Source organism: Sminthopsis crassicaudata, chromosome 2 (assembly GCF_048593235.1).
Source record: "Sminthopsis crassicaudata isolate SCR6 chromosome 2, ASM4859323v1, whole genome shotgun sequence".
NCBI classification, from domain to species: Eukaryota; Metazoa; Chordata; class Mammalia; order Dasyuromorphia; family Dasyuridae; genus Sminthopsis; species Sminthopsis crassicaudata.
The window spans coordinates 573,328,152-573,345,727 of NC_133618.1; the positions used below are offsets into that span (position 1 = coordinate 573,328,152).

Consider the following 17,576-nt stretch of genomic DNA (forward strand, 5'->3'; position numbering starts at 1 on the left):
CAGTTTATATAAGCACATACTATGCACACACACACACATATATGTATGTATTCATTTCTTTATTGGTCATTGATTTAAAGTGCAATATACTGAATGAAGTTTTATAGAAAACTTTTTTTAAATATATAATTTAAATTGAAATGCGGAATTTTAAAAATTAATAAAATTAACAAATAAAACAATTGGAAGTATGTAAAACTTTTCTATTACTACTGAAACAAAAATTTGCACTTATGACACATTTTCCCAAAATTTTAATCTTCCATTTTACTCCTTATGTGATGTGAGCAACTTTATATATGTGAACATTTACAAACTGGGAACAGAAGAATTTCTTCTATTATTCAATATTATTATTAGTATTGGTTCTAGTGTAAGTATTTTAAAGCAAAAGTTTGAATTCATTATAGAAATGCTATATCTGGCTTCATATACATTTGGTATTCACCAATTTTGGAGAGTGATTCATTTTTCTACTAGAATCTGTAGCAAAGAAATACTCACAGTGCTTCTTCTGGCCCCTCCAAATCTTAAATACAGGCAATTTCTAAAGCCCAAATTTTGATCCTTTACCCTTCTTCTCTCTTTTCATTGTTTCCCACTAAACTAAGGATGAAGTTGAAACTTTTCAAACCAGCTTTCAAGGTTCTTTTCAAAATAGGTCCTATAATACTAACCTAAATAACCTCCCCCCAAAAACTCCATTCTTAGTAAGCTGGTCTTATTATTCTCCAAATACATCACATTCAGCAGCCTTTGTTCATATTACCTCTCAATCTATTTGCCAGTGTTCCAACAATAGAAGGTCTATTCTTAATCACTAAACTATCCCCACAATTCTCTGTACCATCCATTTTTGTACTTACATTAAATTCTTCCTCATATGATTATGTAATTGTTTTCTAAGTGTACCAGCTTATCTCCCTAGTAAAACATAACTTCTTTAGGGTAAGAACCATGTTTTAGACATCTTTCATACATTCAAAGTGCTGAGCCTATGGTAAACACCCAATAAATACTTGCTGAATTGAATTGTGTAAGCCTAATGAATATGCATCCATGAAAAAGAATATCTTACCTTCCCGGCCAGACGACTGGAGATGATTCCATTGCTAGATATGAGGCAGTCTGCCAGTGTGGTTTTCCCTACAAATAAGAATAATTAAAGGGCCTTTATTCTTTAAAAAAAAAAAAAAGGAGTAAAACTGTAAATTATTTAGGACTGAATACTTGACCACTGGATATGGCTTTAAAAAGATCCCATAGTTGTTACTAATAAGTGAAATTAGACCAAAATTTAGTAGTTAAAATAAATTAAGAATCTAGAATACAGTAGAGAGTGCTGGTCTTGGACACACAAAAAAAACCCCGAGTTTGAATCCTGCCTCAGAAACCTGTTAGTGATGTGACTCCTGGGCACATAGGACTTAATCTGTCTGAATCTTAGTAAATTTTTCTTATTTTTAAAGTGGGCACAATAATAGTACCACCCTCACAAGAGATAATATTTGCAAAGTTCTTTACAAATCTTAAACTTCTGCTACTACAACAACTATGTTACAAAACACTGCAAACTATATAAAATGTGCCAATGATTTTCCATGAATTCTTAAGCTGTGGTCCAATGGGGAATAAAGGTAAGAGTGGTAAAGTAGAAAAAACATCAACTCTGGAGTCAAAGGACCTGCAGTAAAATCCCCTCCCATTCCTCCTCTCACTCTGACTTTCTGATGTTGTAGAAGTCACCTCATTTCTCTTTAGGATGTCAGAAGCTCTGTTTCTTCATATATAAAATTAAAGGCATACATTAGAGATGGCTTCAGAGATCTCTTTCAGTCCTAAGGCAATGATCTTTTAGTTTGTTGTTCAATCATATCAGTCATGTTTGACTCTTTCTGATCCCATTTGAGGTTTCCTTGGCAAAGGTACTGGAGTGATTTACTATTTCCTTCTCTAGCTCATTTTACAGATGAGGAAACAGAGGTGAAAAGGATTAAATGACTTATCCAGGTTGCACAGCTAGTAAGTATCTAAGATCAGATTTGAACTGAGGAAGCTGAATCTCTCTGACTCTAGACCCAGAACTCTCTATTTATTGCGCTGTTCTATCCACCTAGCTCTTCCAAGCAATGATCTCATGATAACACTAAATTAAACCAAAGCTTCTTAAACTGAAATGTGGGGATTACAAAATTATATTTATTAGCAACAAATGTTTGATTTCTGCACCTATTTTATATGCCTTATAACTGGTGTTGTGTAATAATTTCTTGGGTAAAAAGTGTCATGAGTAGAAAAAGTTTAAGAAGCCCTTGCACTAAACCACCACAACAGACATGATGAAACTGCCTTGGATTTCTCTTACTTCTAGGAAAATTACCCAGTCTAATAGTATAAATTAAGACCTTGTAAATTGCCCACAGCATCAGCAACTTGTACTTCACACATTTTTATTACTCAGAATAATGTAATTCAAACATGATGCTTACCATGGTCCACATGAGCCAGTATGCAGATGTTCCTAATGTTACTGGTATTTCTTTGGAGTTGAATCATCTTATCCAAACTGTTGAGAACCATGGTCTCTTTTCCCCCTATGGTTAAAAATTAAATTGTATTTATTGCAAATAGAGCTAAAGATAAAAGTTAAGAAAAATATTAAAATGTTGGTAACTGACAAGTCGATTGTCATGTAATCAACATCAAAACTCAGTGTTAGTAGTTAATGTGATTGCACACTTTAGCCATTTAAGGAACATACCTCAGGTACCAGGCTACATAAAAACCAAGAATCACTGAGATGAGCAACTTCTGGGTAACAGATAAAGAACCATAACAGTATTCCTTCATTCCTAGGTCATGCATGAATGTTTGTTTACACCAAAACATACACATCTAGGTAGATTACAAATCTGATAATTTGTGTCCAATCATTAAAATCAACATTTAAAATTGCCTCAAATATTTTTATCCATTAAAAATTGAACTGATTGCTCATTAATGACTTGTAAGTTCAATCAAAGTTCTGAACAATGCTGGATCTGTGTTCTTAGGCTGAATTCATTTATTCAAAAAGGATTTCTCTATTGAGGGACACAAGAATTCTATTATAAAATATAGGGCCCTCCTGCCCTGGAACCTCCAGGCAACTGTTAAGTAACAAAGGATAGGTAGTATAAAATTAAACAGTGAAGTACATCACTAACACACTCATTAATAAGGGGAAATTCAGTAAAAAAAAATTTTAGGCATGCACTCCCAATATATATACATTTATTTATTTATATACTAATAATTATATATAGTACAAAACATACAAATATTAAATTTAAAAAAGGATGAAACAAAAATGAAATATTTGATCTTAAGAGTTATGATGGAACCATTGGAATTTCTGGTTGAATTGTGCTTGATGAGGATGTCATTACTGTGTCAGGGTCAAGGTACATTCTGTGTTGATGTGACAGATCAGACTCATATGAGCTCAGAAAACTGTACCACAACAACTTGAAGCACAAATTCTTCACGTGAATATTTGGAATGGCAACATCTCTAAATTCACACATCTCACATTTCTTTTAAGTTACTGCAATTGTGCTTTGCTCATAGAGTACTACTCCTTTGATGTGGGTGTGTCATGCTGGAGCCACCTTGTGCCAGTGTCTGTGTCTACGATAAGTTCCAAAGTTCTTCAGAGAAACCAGGAGAGCACTTGCCTCGTGTGAGTTCTCTGTAAAATAGTTTTATTCAAACATTCAAACAATGTGGCCAGTCCATCAGAATTGCTCTGTCTTAGCGTTTGAATGCTTGGCAATTTAGCTAGAAAAAAATGTCCAGTACCATTTTAGGTATCTTTAGTATCTGATATACTGTCTAGGTTTCACAGGCATACAACCCATAAGGGCAGGACAATGGTTCTGCAGACCTTCAGTCTGATAGTCAATCTAATACTTCTCTCCCAAACCTTCCTTGGGAGCTTTCCAAATACTGAACTAGCTCTTGCAATGCATGAGTCTACCTCATCATCTATGTGGACATCCCTAGAAAGTATATTGCCAACGTAAGTAAACTTCTCCATGGCATTCAAAATTTCTCCATTTGCTGTAAGTGATGGTTCCATGTGAAGATGGTGTGCTGTGGTCTGGTGAAAAATCTTTTTCTTGATATTGTCAGGCCAAAGTTAGCACAAGCAACAGAGAACAGATCCAAATTCTGTTGTCTCAGGTTGCATTGAGCGCATAATCATCTGAGAACAAAAAGTTGCCCACTAACTCTCCCTCCACTTTGTCTTGGCTTTTAGCCTTTTCCAGTTAAATAATGTAGTATTAATACTATCAGTGACATTTATTATATCATTTTCATTCTCATTAAAGGCACCTCACAATATCACTGAAAATGTACATTAGGGAAAAAAAAAAATAGAAGCGGAGTGTAAAGCCCATTGAGAAGCACCTGAGACAGCCACAAATAGTCTGGGAGATGATATGGTATAGGAATAGGTGGCAAGAATGAATTTGTACTCTAGTACTGTTCATCCTCTTTGAGAAGCTTACCTTCTCAGTCTAGGGGGAGGCTAGAGGCTCACACAGCTACAAGAAGCCATCCATGGAGTTTGGGAGTAGATGGGGAATTCTGAATAATAATAAAAGGGAGATGGGTTGTATTGTAAACAATCCTAACAACCTGATAAGTGGGAAGGCTGGGAATCAATCTTCCTGTCCCACCCTTCACTTGGTTATATATCTTGAGGTAATGCCAAAGCCCAGCATGTGGGGGGAAAAACCACTTTGGAGACAATACAGGCAGGAGCAATAAGTATTCTAAAAAATTTGGGGGAAATAGTGGGGCAAGAGACACATGTCTTGGAAAAAGTAAAACTTCTGTACTCTCAGTAGTAGAGGAGTAGAGAATTTGAAGAAGCAAATTTTAGATAAGAAAAATAACATAAAACAAGATTATATTCAATCAATCAATAACATTTATTAAGAGTCTACTATGTTTCAGGTCCTGTGTTAAGTGCTGGGGATATAAAAAAGAGGCAAAAGAAAATTCCTTCAATCAAGGAGCCTATCATCTAAAGGGGCAGAGATCATGTAAACAAATACATACAAAGCAAGCTATATGTAGAAGATACCCATACTGAAATAGATTATAATAGTCAAGGAACTATGAGACTAAAGAATTCCATGTTGGGAAGTAGTGAGAGAGAAGGACCAATGTTGGAAAGTCTTGATTGCCAAATTACATAAATCATCTGGAAATTGTTATGTATAATGTTCATTTTAGACACTTTAAAAAACTCTAGGTTCTAAGCAAAATATATCCCTCATTTTAGTTATATTCTACTTATTAAGAAAAAGCATCCCTTAAAGTCCACTCTTCCTTGAATTAAGCATAATATGGAACTTTTAAAAATCATGTTGTTTTTAATAAATTTTTATCCTCCTTAATTTGAAAAGCAGACTGATATATTTTATTTTTGCTTTTATTTTGTGGCCCTTTGTTTTTGTTATGTGTCAATGGTCTTTACCATTTCTTGTTTAAATTAATAGTACAAACAAGGCAAAAAGTGTTTTCTTCATGCAATCTATAGCAGACTAATCACCAGAATTCTTCTTCTTTAAGTATTCTTCTCTGTATTCTGTAGATATATATATATAAATAAAATTTTACTAAAATTTCTTTAATATAAAATTTTACTAAAATTGCTTTAAGAAATGCTTTAGTATATGATTTGAAAACAGTGCCCAGGATTTGGTTTCATGATGGGCATGCTAATTTAAAAATTCACCTTTCAATAAATCTTTTTTTCAGTGTGGAACAAAAAAAAATTTTCTTAATTAGTTTCTTCAAAAGTTACCACAGAACTAAATGTGGTTCACAACACAGCATTTTTACTTTTTGTTGTTTGCTTGCATTTTATTTTCTTTCTCATTTCTGGTTTGATTTTTCTTGTGCAGCAAGAACATTGTATAAGTATGTATGCATATCATATATTTCTATCATATTTAACATTTACTGGCTTACTTGCCATCCAGGGGAAGGGGGAAATTAGAACACAAAGTTTTGTAAGGGTTAATGTTGAAAAATTATCCATACATATGTTTTGAAAAATAAAAAACTTTAATAAAGAAAAAAATTACCATAAAGTGAACAAAATCATCAAACAGGTTACTCCAAGTTTAGGAATGACATTTCAGTCAGTTCTCTCTCAATATTTTGCAAAGGAATCATGGAACAACTTTTCTTAATTTTCTCGTTTATTTACAACTATTACAGTAGTAAGAATTTTAGTACAGTCACAGCCACTTCATGTAGAATTTGTTTTTTACTGCTAACATTTGTTTACACATGAAGTAATTAAGTGATCTAGTGATTAGAGTGTTAGCCCTAAAAGAAGGAAGACTCATCTTTGTCAGTTCAAATATCTCAAACACTTAATAGCTAAGTGATTCTGGGCAAGTCACTTAACCCTGTCTGCTCCATTCCTTAACTGTACAAAATGCCAAATTATTCTATCTTTGCCAAGAAAACTCCACATGGGTATTGAAGAGGTAGACACAACTGAACACTATTTACAAAGCACTTTAATGTTTGCAAAAACTTTACAAATATGATTTCATTTTATCTTCATAACCACAGTGAAACCATTTTACAGTTGAGTTCCATTTTACAATATTTAATTGAGGCCAAGAGAAGTTATATAACTTGCCCTGTCACACACCTGCTACCTCAGAGTTAAACTCAAGTCTTCTCAACTCTAGGTAAGTGCCTAACTACTATGATGTCCAGCTTGCCTCCTTTTAAATGTACAGAGCAATAAATTTAGAAACTGATTCATCATGACCTAGAGACATTTACACAAATCTTTAACATGAGTCACTAAAGACTAGTAGAAACAAGTTTTTAAAATGTCTGTACAGGTAAAACCAAAATGACTTCAAACATTTTCCGTAATTTGGAAATTTTATTGACACAGTTGTAGCTTTAAAATTTTTTTACAATTAATTTGGTCCATCTTTGAACTTATCTTCTGTAGGATTCTGTTTGTTTATTCAGTAAAAAGATTTGGACTCAAAGAACCAGAGAAAGCCTCTTAATAATCCTCACTTTAAGCCCTAAATACCAAATGGGAAGGAATATTTGAAGTAATGTAGCCCAATATCCTCATTTAACTTGACCATGCAGTGAGTTAATGGCAGAACTGGGGCTATTTAGATATATTGGATACCCCCAAAACTGTTATTAGCTTAAAACTGCATTAGTAACAGTGCTTCAAAGTACATTTGTGCTTCTGAGTATACTAAGACTTTTGGAACAAGCTGTTCCAACTTCAACAAATTCTGAAAAGTCAAGGATAAATTTGTGGTCTATACTGCTGATGTCTAAAGTCAACTTCCAGATACTATGTTTGACTACTTTGGGCCTTCTATATCCTTATTACAAAAAAAAAGAAAAAAAAAAAAAAAGAATCCTGGTGAATGGTTGACTGTAATCTAGGGAGAGGAGTTAGGGCAAAGTGACAAGTTGAATGTAAATGAGTTCAAGAGCTTTTTTTTTTTCCCTTGGCCTCTGGATCCTCAGAACCTAGAGTCATTGTATGATAGATTCAGAGGCAAAACCAGAATGCTCTCTTGGTATCTCCAGTGCCCACCATATATAAGCAAGCTATTAGTAACAAATGACTGCTGGCTGACATTAGAGAGCTTCCAGGATGAGTTAACCAAAGTTCTGATGAACTCCTTACAATACACACACACACACACGTGTAATGGCACATAATAAAACACTATATAAATGAGTCATGGCTGTATCCTCTGTACAGAATGAGTCTCAATGACTCACTACTGCCAAAGTACTAAAGTTTCAACATTGGAAACCTTCCGCACTAGGTTTACATTTCCAAACTTATACCATTAATACCCTCCAATATACATATCCATGTGCATGCACATCCTCCCATGATGGGGTTGTGCATCTATAAACACACATAAGCATACGGGTATACAAACTAATTTTTTGTAAAGCTCCACAGCTATTTTTCAATTTATTTGTTTGCTTTGTAATCCTATGTGTTTTATTCTCCGCATTTAAAACATTACTTTTAGGCAGCTCATGGATTTCGCCGCTCGCCCCCCCCTCCCCCCCCCCGCCTCCTCTACTCCCCCAAAGTTTAAGCACTCCTAATCTATTTCACCTTACAACCCTGGGGCTCGGCGAGGGGGAAATGGTCTGTTCGGACAGGGCTAGGCCCCGGGACCCCAACACTGCCCCTCTCCCGTAGAGCGCTCGGTCCCGAGGGAGCGCTAACGTCCGCCCGCGCCTCGCTGAAGTTTCCCGCCCGCCTTCCCCGGAGCTGGGAGCGCAGGAGCCCAGGCTGCGGGGCCGGCCCCTTTCGGACGGCATTTTTACTGGGGGGAAGCACCGGAGAGTGAGCCGGGACATGGGAGAGAGGAAGGGGGAAAGGGGACCGGGGGGTGGGGTGGGGGGGAAGAACGGGGCGTAAAGCTGTCACGAGCGGCACGCGGGCGCCGGCGTCTCACAACTTCCCAGGGTTCCCCGTCGCCTTCCAGCTTTGACAGCCTGGGCGTGCGCGACCTTTGACCCCAGCGAATGACGCCGGACGGGGAAGCTGATCTCCAAGCGCTCCAGGAAGACGCCGGAGGCAGTCAGGCTAGAGTGTGTCTGGCCTTCGGCCCACCTGTCTGCCGGGAGTCCCCCAACTCACCTATTCACTCGGTTACAAATGACAAAAAAAAGCCACGGAGCCGATGTCAGGACCAGTAGCTCAGGCGCCACCACGCGTGCCGGAGAAAACGCTGAGGAGGAGGAGACTGTTCCAAACGCGGAACTCGAGGATGGGGGAGCTGGGGAAGGGGAAGGCGGGGATAGGGGGCGTGGTTGAGGACCGCGACCTTCGACTCGCCCGCCCCCTCTGACGACGCCGGAAGCCCGCCCCGTTCATAGGACGCCGCGGCCGTCACTAGGCAGCCCCGGGGTTGCTGTGGTTACGGCCGCGTTCTAGAGTGTTAGAAACAGCCCAAAGGAAAGCTTCGGCGGGGAAGATGACGCTCCTCTGTTTGTGCCAGATTTGCACTTGCGGGTAAGGGAAGTTTGGGACTGCGGTGAGTGCGGGGCCCTCTCTCCCGCCGCAGGATCGTCCGACGGAGCTCTCTCCATCCCTTCTCTGGAATCGGCTTCCCTCCGGCTCCTCCGTGCACGCCGCCCCACGCGTGGGTGTGGGGTACCCCCCTTCCTGACCACGCTTCCTTCACCCCTTTCCCCCCACCCCACCCCGTCTCAGCCCCTCTCGTCCCCTCCCCCCCTTCCTGACCCTGCCGCACCCAGCTGCCCGGCTCCCGTGAATCGGACCGTTTCCTGACCCCGTGCCCTTCAGCTCTCTGAGACCTAGGCCCCTTTCCCCATTCCTCTGGTTTCCAGAGACTTAGTCCGCTTCGTGGACTTCCGCCCCCCACTCGTGAGTCGTCCTCCTTAACCCGAGAACCTTGTGGGAGCCAGCCCCCTTTCCAAGCCCACACCTTTCAGAGAGCCAGCCCCCTTCCCATGCCTCCTTTCTGAGCCCCACCCGGCTCCACCGTTCGGAACTTAGCCCCCTTACCGAATCACTCCCTTCAGCTCTGCCCGGGGCAGCGGGTCCCGCTCCTGCAGCCACACCCACGACTCCCCCATTACGGGACGGAACCCCTTCGGGGCCTCTCCTGTAACTGACAGGCTGCCTCCTTTCCGATTTCCACAAGCCTCGGAGCACTTGGACCAGCGATCCAGACTCCCTTCGGAGGCCCCATAGCTTTTAACCCTTACAGTCCAACAATTCGATCCTCCCAACCCCCCACCCCCCACTTTTCTAAAGTTCCCAAAGCTCATTTCTCTCTCCTCGTAATGGTCCCAGCGGTCTGGGAGCCCGAGCCGGTTTCCTGACTCCAGGAGCTCTCCTGTTTCAAAGCTCTGCGCTCCTGAGCCATCGCACCCGTAGTTCTTCTGTGCTAGGGGTCCAACTCCTCCTCTCCCCGATCTTCAGGGGACGCGGCCCACTTCCGATTCCCCTCAGCTTTCAGGCCCCGTCCACGTTGTTGAGCCCCCACACCTTTCAGTTCTCTCCTTCCAGACGACCACCTCTCTTTCCCCCCTTCTTGTAAAATGCCAGCTTTTTGAGGCCTAGAACTATGTCATTTTCACATAAAAACTGTTTGTTGAATTATGTTTCCTGAGGGCCTCCCCCAGAGGGTCTCCTGTGGATGATGCCGCTTTCCTAATTTAATATATTTAGTCATTAGCTCCATGGATCCAGGCCCTGTGCCTGAGTCAACTGTATCTTCAAGCATTTACTGTTCCATTAAAGCCCAAGGTTTGTGACCTTAGATTTTTTTCCAAAATTGCCAAATTTATATCAACTTCTCCCAGAATTCTGTTCAAATATGATTTTTCTTGTTTTTTTTTTCTGCTTCTTGAATTTCTTGAAAACTTTGCTAAAAATTAATTTCACACTTTTTCCTTTATTGTAGCCCAACCATATTCAGAGAGATTAGGAAAGGTACTTTTCTTGCCTTAGTTCAAATATAAAGGGTTTTTTTTAAACATTCAAATATGAAGGTTGAACTATATATATATATTTTTTCTTGTTGGAATCATCTTTTCAATAAGCTTGAAAATGAAAATTTCTTCCCTGTTTAAGGAAATACCTAAGGCTCCACCTAACAACTTCCTGTGTCATACAAACACAGTCACCTAGTGGCTTTCTCCTCACTATTTATTTACCTAAGGTTTTAATCAGTAATATGCTAAATAAACAATATTATAAATGGACCATTTAATTTGTTTCTACTCTTAAGTCATGACTACCTCCAAATTGAACTTTTTCCTCCATACCTCCAAGTTGAATTTTATGGGAAAATGGTTTTTCACAAACTTGGTTCTCACCAAAAAGTTAAATAGAACAAAGATTATTTAGGTTATTCCAGTCAAGGTTATCAAGCATTTTCTGGGAAATTGTTATTATTATATTTCATTTAAAAAAACCCCAATAAATTCTCAACTTTTTCTCACCCTTTTTTGTATGTATTTGTCTTATCTTCCTTTCTTTATAATTCTGTGTGTTTCCATCTGTGAGCATTAAAATAAGGGATCATGTACAACACAGATGGGACAAGATTTGATTCCCCCAGTTCATATTACAAAGAATAAAATAATACATAAGGATACTTGTGAATTTTTAAACAACCTTTTGTCACTGGTTAAATGCTTGCAATAATAGAATTCAATTTTTTAGCCCAGGCATTGGTAAGTATATGTTTTACTAACCACATTCCAATTATAGGAAGCACTTGATAATGTGTTCCAATTATAGGAAGCACTTGATAATGTGTATTATTAACTGGCCAATTCAACTGGCCTCTTCTCTGATTCAATATGCTCCTCTTACCTATCCTCAATTAAAATCCTAGTTTGTGCTTATTATGAAGCACAAACCATCACAAAAGGGCAACTAAAAGTTATAAAAGCTCAGATATAAGTATTCTGAAACACCTCTACAAAAGTTTTCTGGACTATTTCATAGAGGTATAAAGGTATAGAGGTGGCCTGGTGTTGTCACAGACTATGCCCGAAGAACGTAAGATATAAGCAGATCTCAATTGTACTCAGTGGCTTCGAATGTGGGTTCAGGAGAAGACTGACTTGTTCTGAAGACCAGCATATCTGAGTTTACAGAGCCTCATTAACCCAAGGCCAGCCATCAGCGGATTATTTTGGGGGAGGGGAGCCATAAAATTTGTGAAGACTATCTACTGAATAAAATGGGATTGTTTTCTATGATGGTGAAGGGAAATGTCACACTGATGAAAGTGTGGTTCCTTGAAACGTTAAATATTTAGAGATGATCCCAAAATGCAAAATTTTGCAAAAGGGCTACAGAATTTCATTTAAATTGACCAAATGAAAATAATTTGGAATTCATAGATTCGTCTATGCCTAAATGTTGTTTTAAGTCTATTTAATGTTTCCATAAGATAATGAAAAGCAGCAATGAGCTAATTACTAAGTGAATATTAAGACTTGGGGGGAGGCAGGGGACAAAAAATTGGAGAACTCTCAGTTCCATCGATTATAATCCATTAAAGTCATTGTCATTGTTGAAATTAAAGATTATAGGCCCTATAGGAGGAACTACTTTTCAAAGCCTTAACTAGCAGGCAGGAAATTATGACTTCCCAGAGTGTTGCTATCCCTGCACTCTTTCTCATAATTCTGCAATGGCTCACTGTCTCTGTTCCTTTCAGTGTCATCCCTAAGAGCCAAAGGGTCACCTTTTCCCACTGTCAGATTCTGCATCGGTCACCTTTCCATATCCAATGTTGATTAGAAACATGATTCAGGAGCAAATAATTGAGAGTAGAATGTTTCTGTGGCTTCAGTATGATAGAAACAGCTTTCTTCAACAGAGGAGCTACATTCTTAGGTATTGGAAGAATTGGTAGATATGATTGGAGAACAGCAAAGATAACTGTAGGACTAGAGAAGGGCAAGTCTTTTTTTCAAAAAAGGAAAGAGATACAAACCATCGTTCAATAAACTTGGCAATCCTCTAAAACTTATTTATTAGAGATTTAGTGAACTAGATAATTAGTAACCGTGGCTTCAAGAAGAATAAATTATGTCAAACTAGTATTTCCTTTTCCAACATGGTTTCTCAACTGGTAGAACACAAGAAATACTATACAGTTTACACAGGTTTTAAGAAAGCCTTTAACAGAGTAGTTCTTACTATTTTTTGTGGAAAAGATGGAATATGATAGTACTATTATGTCAACTCAACAAGTAATCATTAATAGTTAGTGGTTAACATGTATGAAATATAAAACTTTATATGTGCAGTGTCCCAGAGATCTATAGTAGTTAGTCCTGTAATGTAACACTTTAAACAATGAATTGGATCAAGGCATAGATGGCAATCCTCAAATAGAATAAATAAAGCTTTGAGATAGCTAAGAGACTTGAAAAACAAAGTCAGTATCAAAAAAGGTTTTGCCAAGCAAGAAAATTGCACTCAAATAGTATAAAATTTTAGCTTTACCTTCAAATAGCTGTTCCAGATAAAATATTGCTAAATATTATTGTGCCTTCCAAAACCCATGAATTCTATTGTTTACAAATTGCCTTTATGTTGAATCTGTCCTTTTCCCTCAGATTATATTTGTTAATGTGTTTATATGTTGTTTCCTCTCATTAAAATGTAATTTCCTTGAGGACTGGTTCTATTTTGTTTGTGTTCTTAGACCCTGGCACTGTGCCTGATAAATGGTATGTACTTAATGAATGTTTTTTTTTCTTTTTTTTTTTTTTTAAGTAAATTATACAGCAGCCCAAAAAACTAATGCAATTTTGGAGTACCTTAAAATGGTTCAGATTTCCTGAGTAGCCAATCCCACTGTACCGTTATGCTCAAAAGCATCATGTGCACGCCTGCACACACACGTGTGTGTGTGTGTGTGTGTGTGCAGTTCTGAGTGTTGTTTCTTGAAAACCATTTTTTTTAATAGAGAACAATTAGAGGAAGATAATTAAAATGGTTAAAGCCCTTAAGTTCATGTTATATGAGTATCTTTTGAAGGTATGAGAGATTTTTATCATAGAGGAGAAAAGGCTTAGGACTTCTATAATGTCACATTTGTGGAGCTGCAAGGTATCCAAGAGATCATTTATGCCAATTCTCTATTTTGCCCATGTGGAAACAGGTTCAGGGCAACCTATCCAATGTTGTATGGATGGTGGAGTCAAGAAATAGGTTTTGAACCTGGGGCCTTTGGCTACTGAATCAATGATCTTTCCAGGACATAACTATTTTTAAGTATGTGAAGGAAGGACTGTGATGTGGAAGAATTAGATGTGTTTTCTGGCCTCAGTAGGTTCAACTAAGAGCAATGAGTAGAATTAACAAAAAAGCAGAATTAGACTTCATCACAAATTAGAGCTCTCCAAAATGACATATATCATCTTTAGAAGGTGATGGGATCCTCTTCAGAAGGTCAGATGACTATTTGTTGAGTGTGTTGTGATTGACTTTTTTGGTTGATATGGGTTGGACCAGATGGGCCTGGGTTCCTTTCCAACTCTGATATTCTTAAATTCTCCCCAGAAATTGGGAATTTGAACTTGCAAAGGGGGACTAGAATTAGATTCTTGAGGATGGGAGGGAGGAAGAAGACAATGGGAAACTTTCCCAAAGGAAAGAAAGGAGAGAAGCAGAGGGAACATAGAGATTTGAGTACTTTCTGAAAAATGAAATTTTTGAAATGGTGATTGTAGGAGGAACTCACTGATCAGAGGAGGGGTTTCAGTGATGGGGGGATCTCAGGGTGAAATGAAAAACTGTAGAATGGGAGTGAAAAGGTTACTGTGACGTGATGAAGTCAGGCAGCCTATACAAGGAACTAGAGATTCTAGTACTGGTTCTGTTAATAGCTGTACTGCCATAGGCCAATGCTTAACATTTTTGTGCTTTAGTTTCCTCATCTTTTAAATAAGAAGGAAGCCTACATCATTGTTTCTCACCTACTCCAAGTCCATAGGCCAACTCTATCCACTACTTCACATATAGAGGACAGCCTGCTCAAAGATAGAGACAGAAGATAACAATGTACGTTGTGAGCAACAGCAAGAAAGCCAAGTTAGTTGAACCATAGACTGGAATACTTCTCACTTCTGCCTCTCAGAAGCCCTAGCTTCCTTCAAAACTTAATTCAACTTCTACCTGTGTCCTAAGAACTTTCCCAATCCTCCTACTAATGACCTTCACCCGCGTGTGTGTGTGTGTGTATAAATAATCTGTGTGTATATGTATGTATGCATATATGGTTGTAAAAGAACAATTGCCCCTTGAAAGCAAGGACTACTTTGTTAATTTTATTTCCAGCCTACCACAATCTCTGGTACAAAGTAGGTGCTTAATAAATGCTCATTCATTTATCATTTGATAAAAATTATTATGTATTGTTACTTATGTCATTATAATATGCATCCATTATATTCAGGTATTCCCCAAGTGAAGGCTCACTTTGGTAGACAATCTGCTGTCTATCATATCTTCCTCATTTTGTGTGTGTGAAATTAATAATTTTAACTTAAGTGTGTAATTCAGTTCTATTAAATTTCACCTTCAATTTAGCCCAATGTTCTAGACTTCTGAGATCTTTTTAGATTCAATCTAGTGAGTTAACCATAAAGCTTTGTGTCATCTTTACATGTTATAAATGTGTCATCTTTATCTAAGCTCTTGATAGAAATACTAAATATCCCAGATCCCGGAAGCAATCTACTGAAACTTCTGTAAAGTTATTAACATAGAATCATAGATCACTAGCTAAAATGTACCAGGCAAGTCATCTAATCCAAATTTCTCATTTTACATATGAGAAAACTGTGGGCTAGAGAGTTTAAGGGATTTATACCCAGATTCATCAAGTAGTGATTATAAGTAGTAGAACTAAGATGAAATTAAAGTCCCCTGACTTTTCACTCTTTCAATAGCCCCATAGTGTTTATTTTTTGTTTGTTTTTTAATATATTTTGTTTTTCCCCAATTACATGTTAAAACAATTTTTTAAAACATTTGGTATTTTTTTTTAATTTTGAGATCCAAATTCTATCCCTCCTTCCTATCCTTCCTCTCTAAGATGGTAAGCAATCAGATATAGTTTATACATGTATAATAACTTAACATTTTCATATTAATCGTTATATACAAGAAGGCAAAAGAAAAAGAATGAAAGTGAAAAATAGGCAGGTGATAAGCTTCATCATTGTTCCTTTGTGATTTTCTTGGATCACTGTATTGCTCAAAATAGCTAAGTCATTCACAATTCATCATACAATCAACATTCTTCTAGTTATCAGTTCATATAAGTCTTTCCAGGTTTTTCTGAAATGATCCTGTTTGTCATTTCTTATAATACAATAATGCCATAGCTTGTTTAGCCATTCTTGAATTGATGGACGTCCCTTCAATGTCCAATTCTTTGCCTCCACAAAAAGAGCTGCTATAAATATTTTTGTACTATAAATATTTTTATCCTTCCCTCACCCTTTTTTATATCTTTAGGAGATAGAACTAGTAGTAGTATTGCTGGATCAAAGGGCATGCACAGTTTTATAGCCCTTTGAGCATAGTTCAAATTGTTCTCCAGATTGCCTGGATGAATCTATAGTGATTATTTTGAGTCCAGCCATTCAGTCTGAGTTTTTTCTCAATAAACTGAACATGCTCTCCCAAAATAAAGGATATGTGTCAGCGTATAGCCATTTTCTTGCCTCAATACAAATTCTAAGGCCACTTTCCTCCAATTTTTCCATGCAAGTTTCTATTTGCTGTTAAGGATTAGGTATAGGATAGAAATTTCTCCTTGTTGCTTCTATCTTTATAAGGATAAAGAAATTATATTATCACTAAGGCAAATCAAGACATTATTAACTATTCTAATTATGGTTTAAAAAATATGGTTCTACATGTCTACTTTTCTACAGATAATTGAAGTCCCCAATCATCATCATATCACATTTTCATTCTAGACTTGGCCTGTCACTTTTTGCTTCTTCTGGCCCATTGTGAAAAATAATATCAAAATTCCTCCCCATCTTCTTTTGCCTTTTAAGGAGCAAAATGACTGCCAAATGAAAAGGAAAAAGTCATTTTTTATCAATGATTATATAAAATGTCATGATGCTTTAGTTTTAAGTAGTACAATTAAATCTTAGTTGTTTATATGTAGATTATCTCATGTGAATTATTGACCATATATTTTTCATTTTAGATTACTTTTAATCCTCACCATCCAGAAGTGTTTTCCTTACTTTCTACTAATATGTGTATAGGTATATTTACATATATATATGTCCATGACTAAGATGGCAATAATCCCACTTTCTGCCTTGGTCAGACCATATTTAACTGATTTAATTCTGGCATCAATTTTTAAGGAAATTGATTTGCTTTAAAATATTGAAAAGAGCACAATCAGAATTGTGAAGGTATTCACAGTCATGCCGTATCTAGAATTGTTTGAATGATGGTTAGTCTGCAGAAGAGAAGACTTAGGGGTAGGAGATAGTATGGTGAGAATATAACAACCATCTTCAGGTATTTGAAGGGCTGTCTCTTGATGTTTCAATTTAACTTGTTCTGATGGATATAGGATGGACTAGACAGCTCCATATCTCTTAAGGTCTTTCATGTTCCTTCTAATTAAAAAATTTTGGTTCACTGTCCAGCATGTTCCTCTTTTCTTCTTGAATATAATAAGGTATAAGTCTTCTATATAGATGACTAATCTTTGACATATTTCATTTCTTGCTCCTGAGTCATGTCTTCCAATATATTTGTTCAGTATCTTTCTCTACACCCATCTTTTTTATGTTGAAATGAATAAATTAAAATTATAAACTAATTTTAATCTAGGGATTTTTTTTATTCAATTATTAATGGATGATTTTATCTATTCTCTGCAAAAGTAGATGCCACATTAAGGTAGCCTTTTTTCCCAAATGTTCATCTTAAATCCTGAAAC

At 37.4% G+C, this 17,576-nt stretch overlaps 2 protein-coding genes across 3 annotated transcripts in view; one reads left to right on the forward strand and one right to left on the reverse strand.

The window, feature by feature from the left end:
• The window catches only part of EFL1 (elongation factor like GTPase 1), a 213,218-nt gene extending 204,353 nt beyond the window's left edge, over positions 1 to 8,865 (reverse strand). Inside the window, exons 1-3 of the mRNA XM_074295259.1 lie at positions 8,729 to 8,865; positions 2,490 to 2,594; positions 1,079 to 1,146 (exon numbers count right to left, since the gene is read on the reverse strand). Coding sequence (XP_074151360.1) covers positions 1,079 to 1,146; positions 2,490 to 2,580 — 159 coding nt within the window. The 5' untranslated portion in view covers positions 2,581 to 2,594; positions 8,729 to 8,865. The remainder of the gene's footprint in view (positions 1 to 1,078; positions 1,147 to 2,489; positions 2,595 to 8,728) is intronic.
• Positions 1 to 17,576, forward strand: part of SAXO2 (stabilizer of axonemal microtubules 2) — a 91,973-nt gene that overhangs the window by 49,361 nt on the left and 25,036 nt on the right. Inside the window, exon 1 of one of the 2 annotated variants that reach the window (XM_074295261.1) lies at positions 8,949 to 9,103. The exons of the other annotated variant lie outside the window; for it this stretch is intronic. Within the exon in view, the coding sequence (XP_074151362.1) occupies positions 9,066 to 9,103 (38 nt within the window). The 5' untranslated portion in view covers positions 8,949 to 9,065. Of the gene's footprint in view, positions 1 to 8,948; positions 9,104 to 17,576 lie in introns of those variants that run through there. 2 annotated transcript variants of the gene reach the window in all.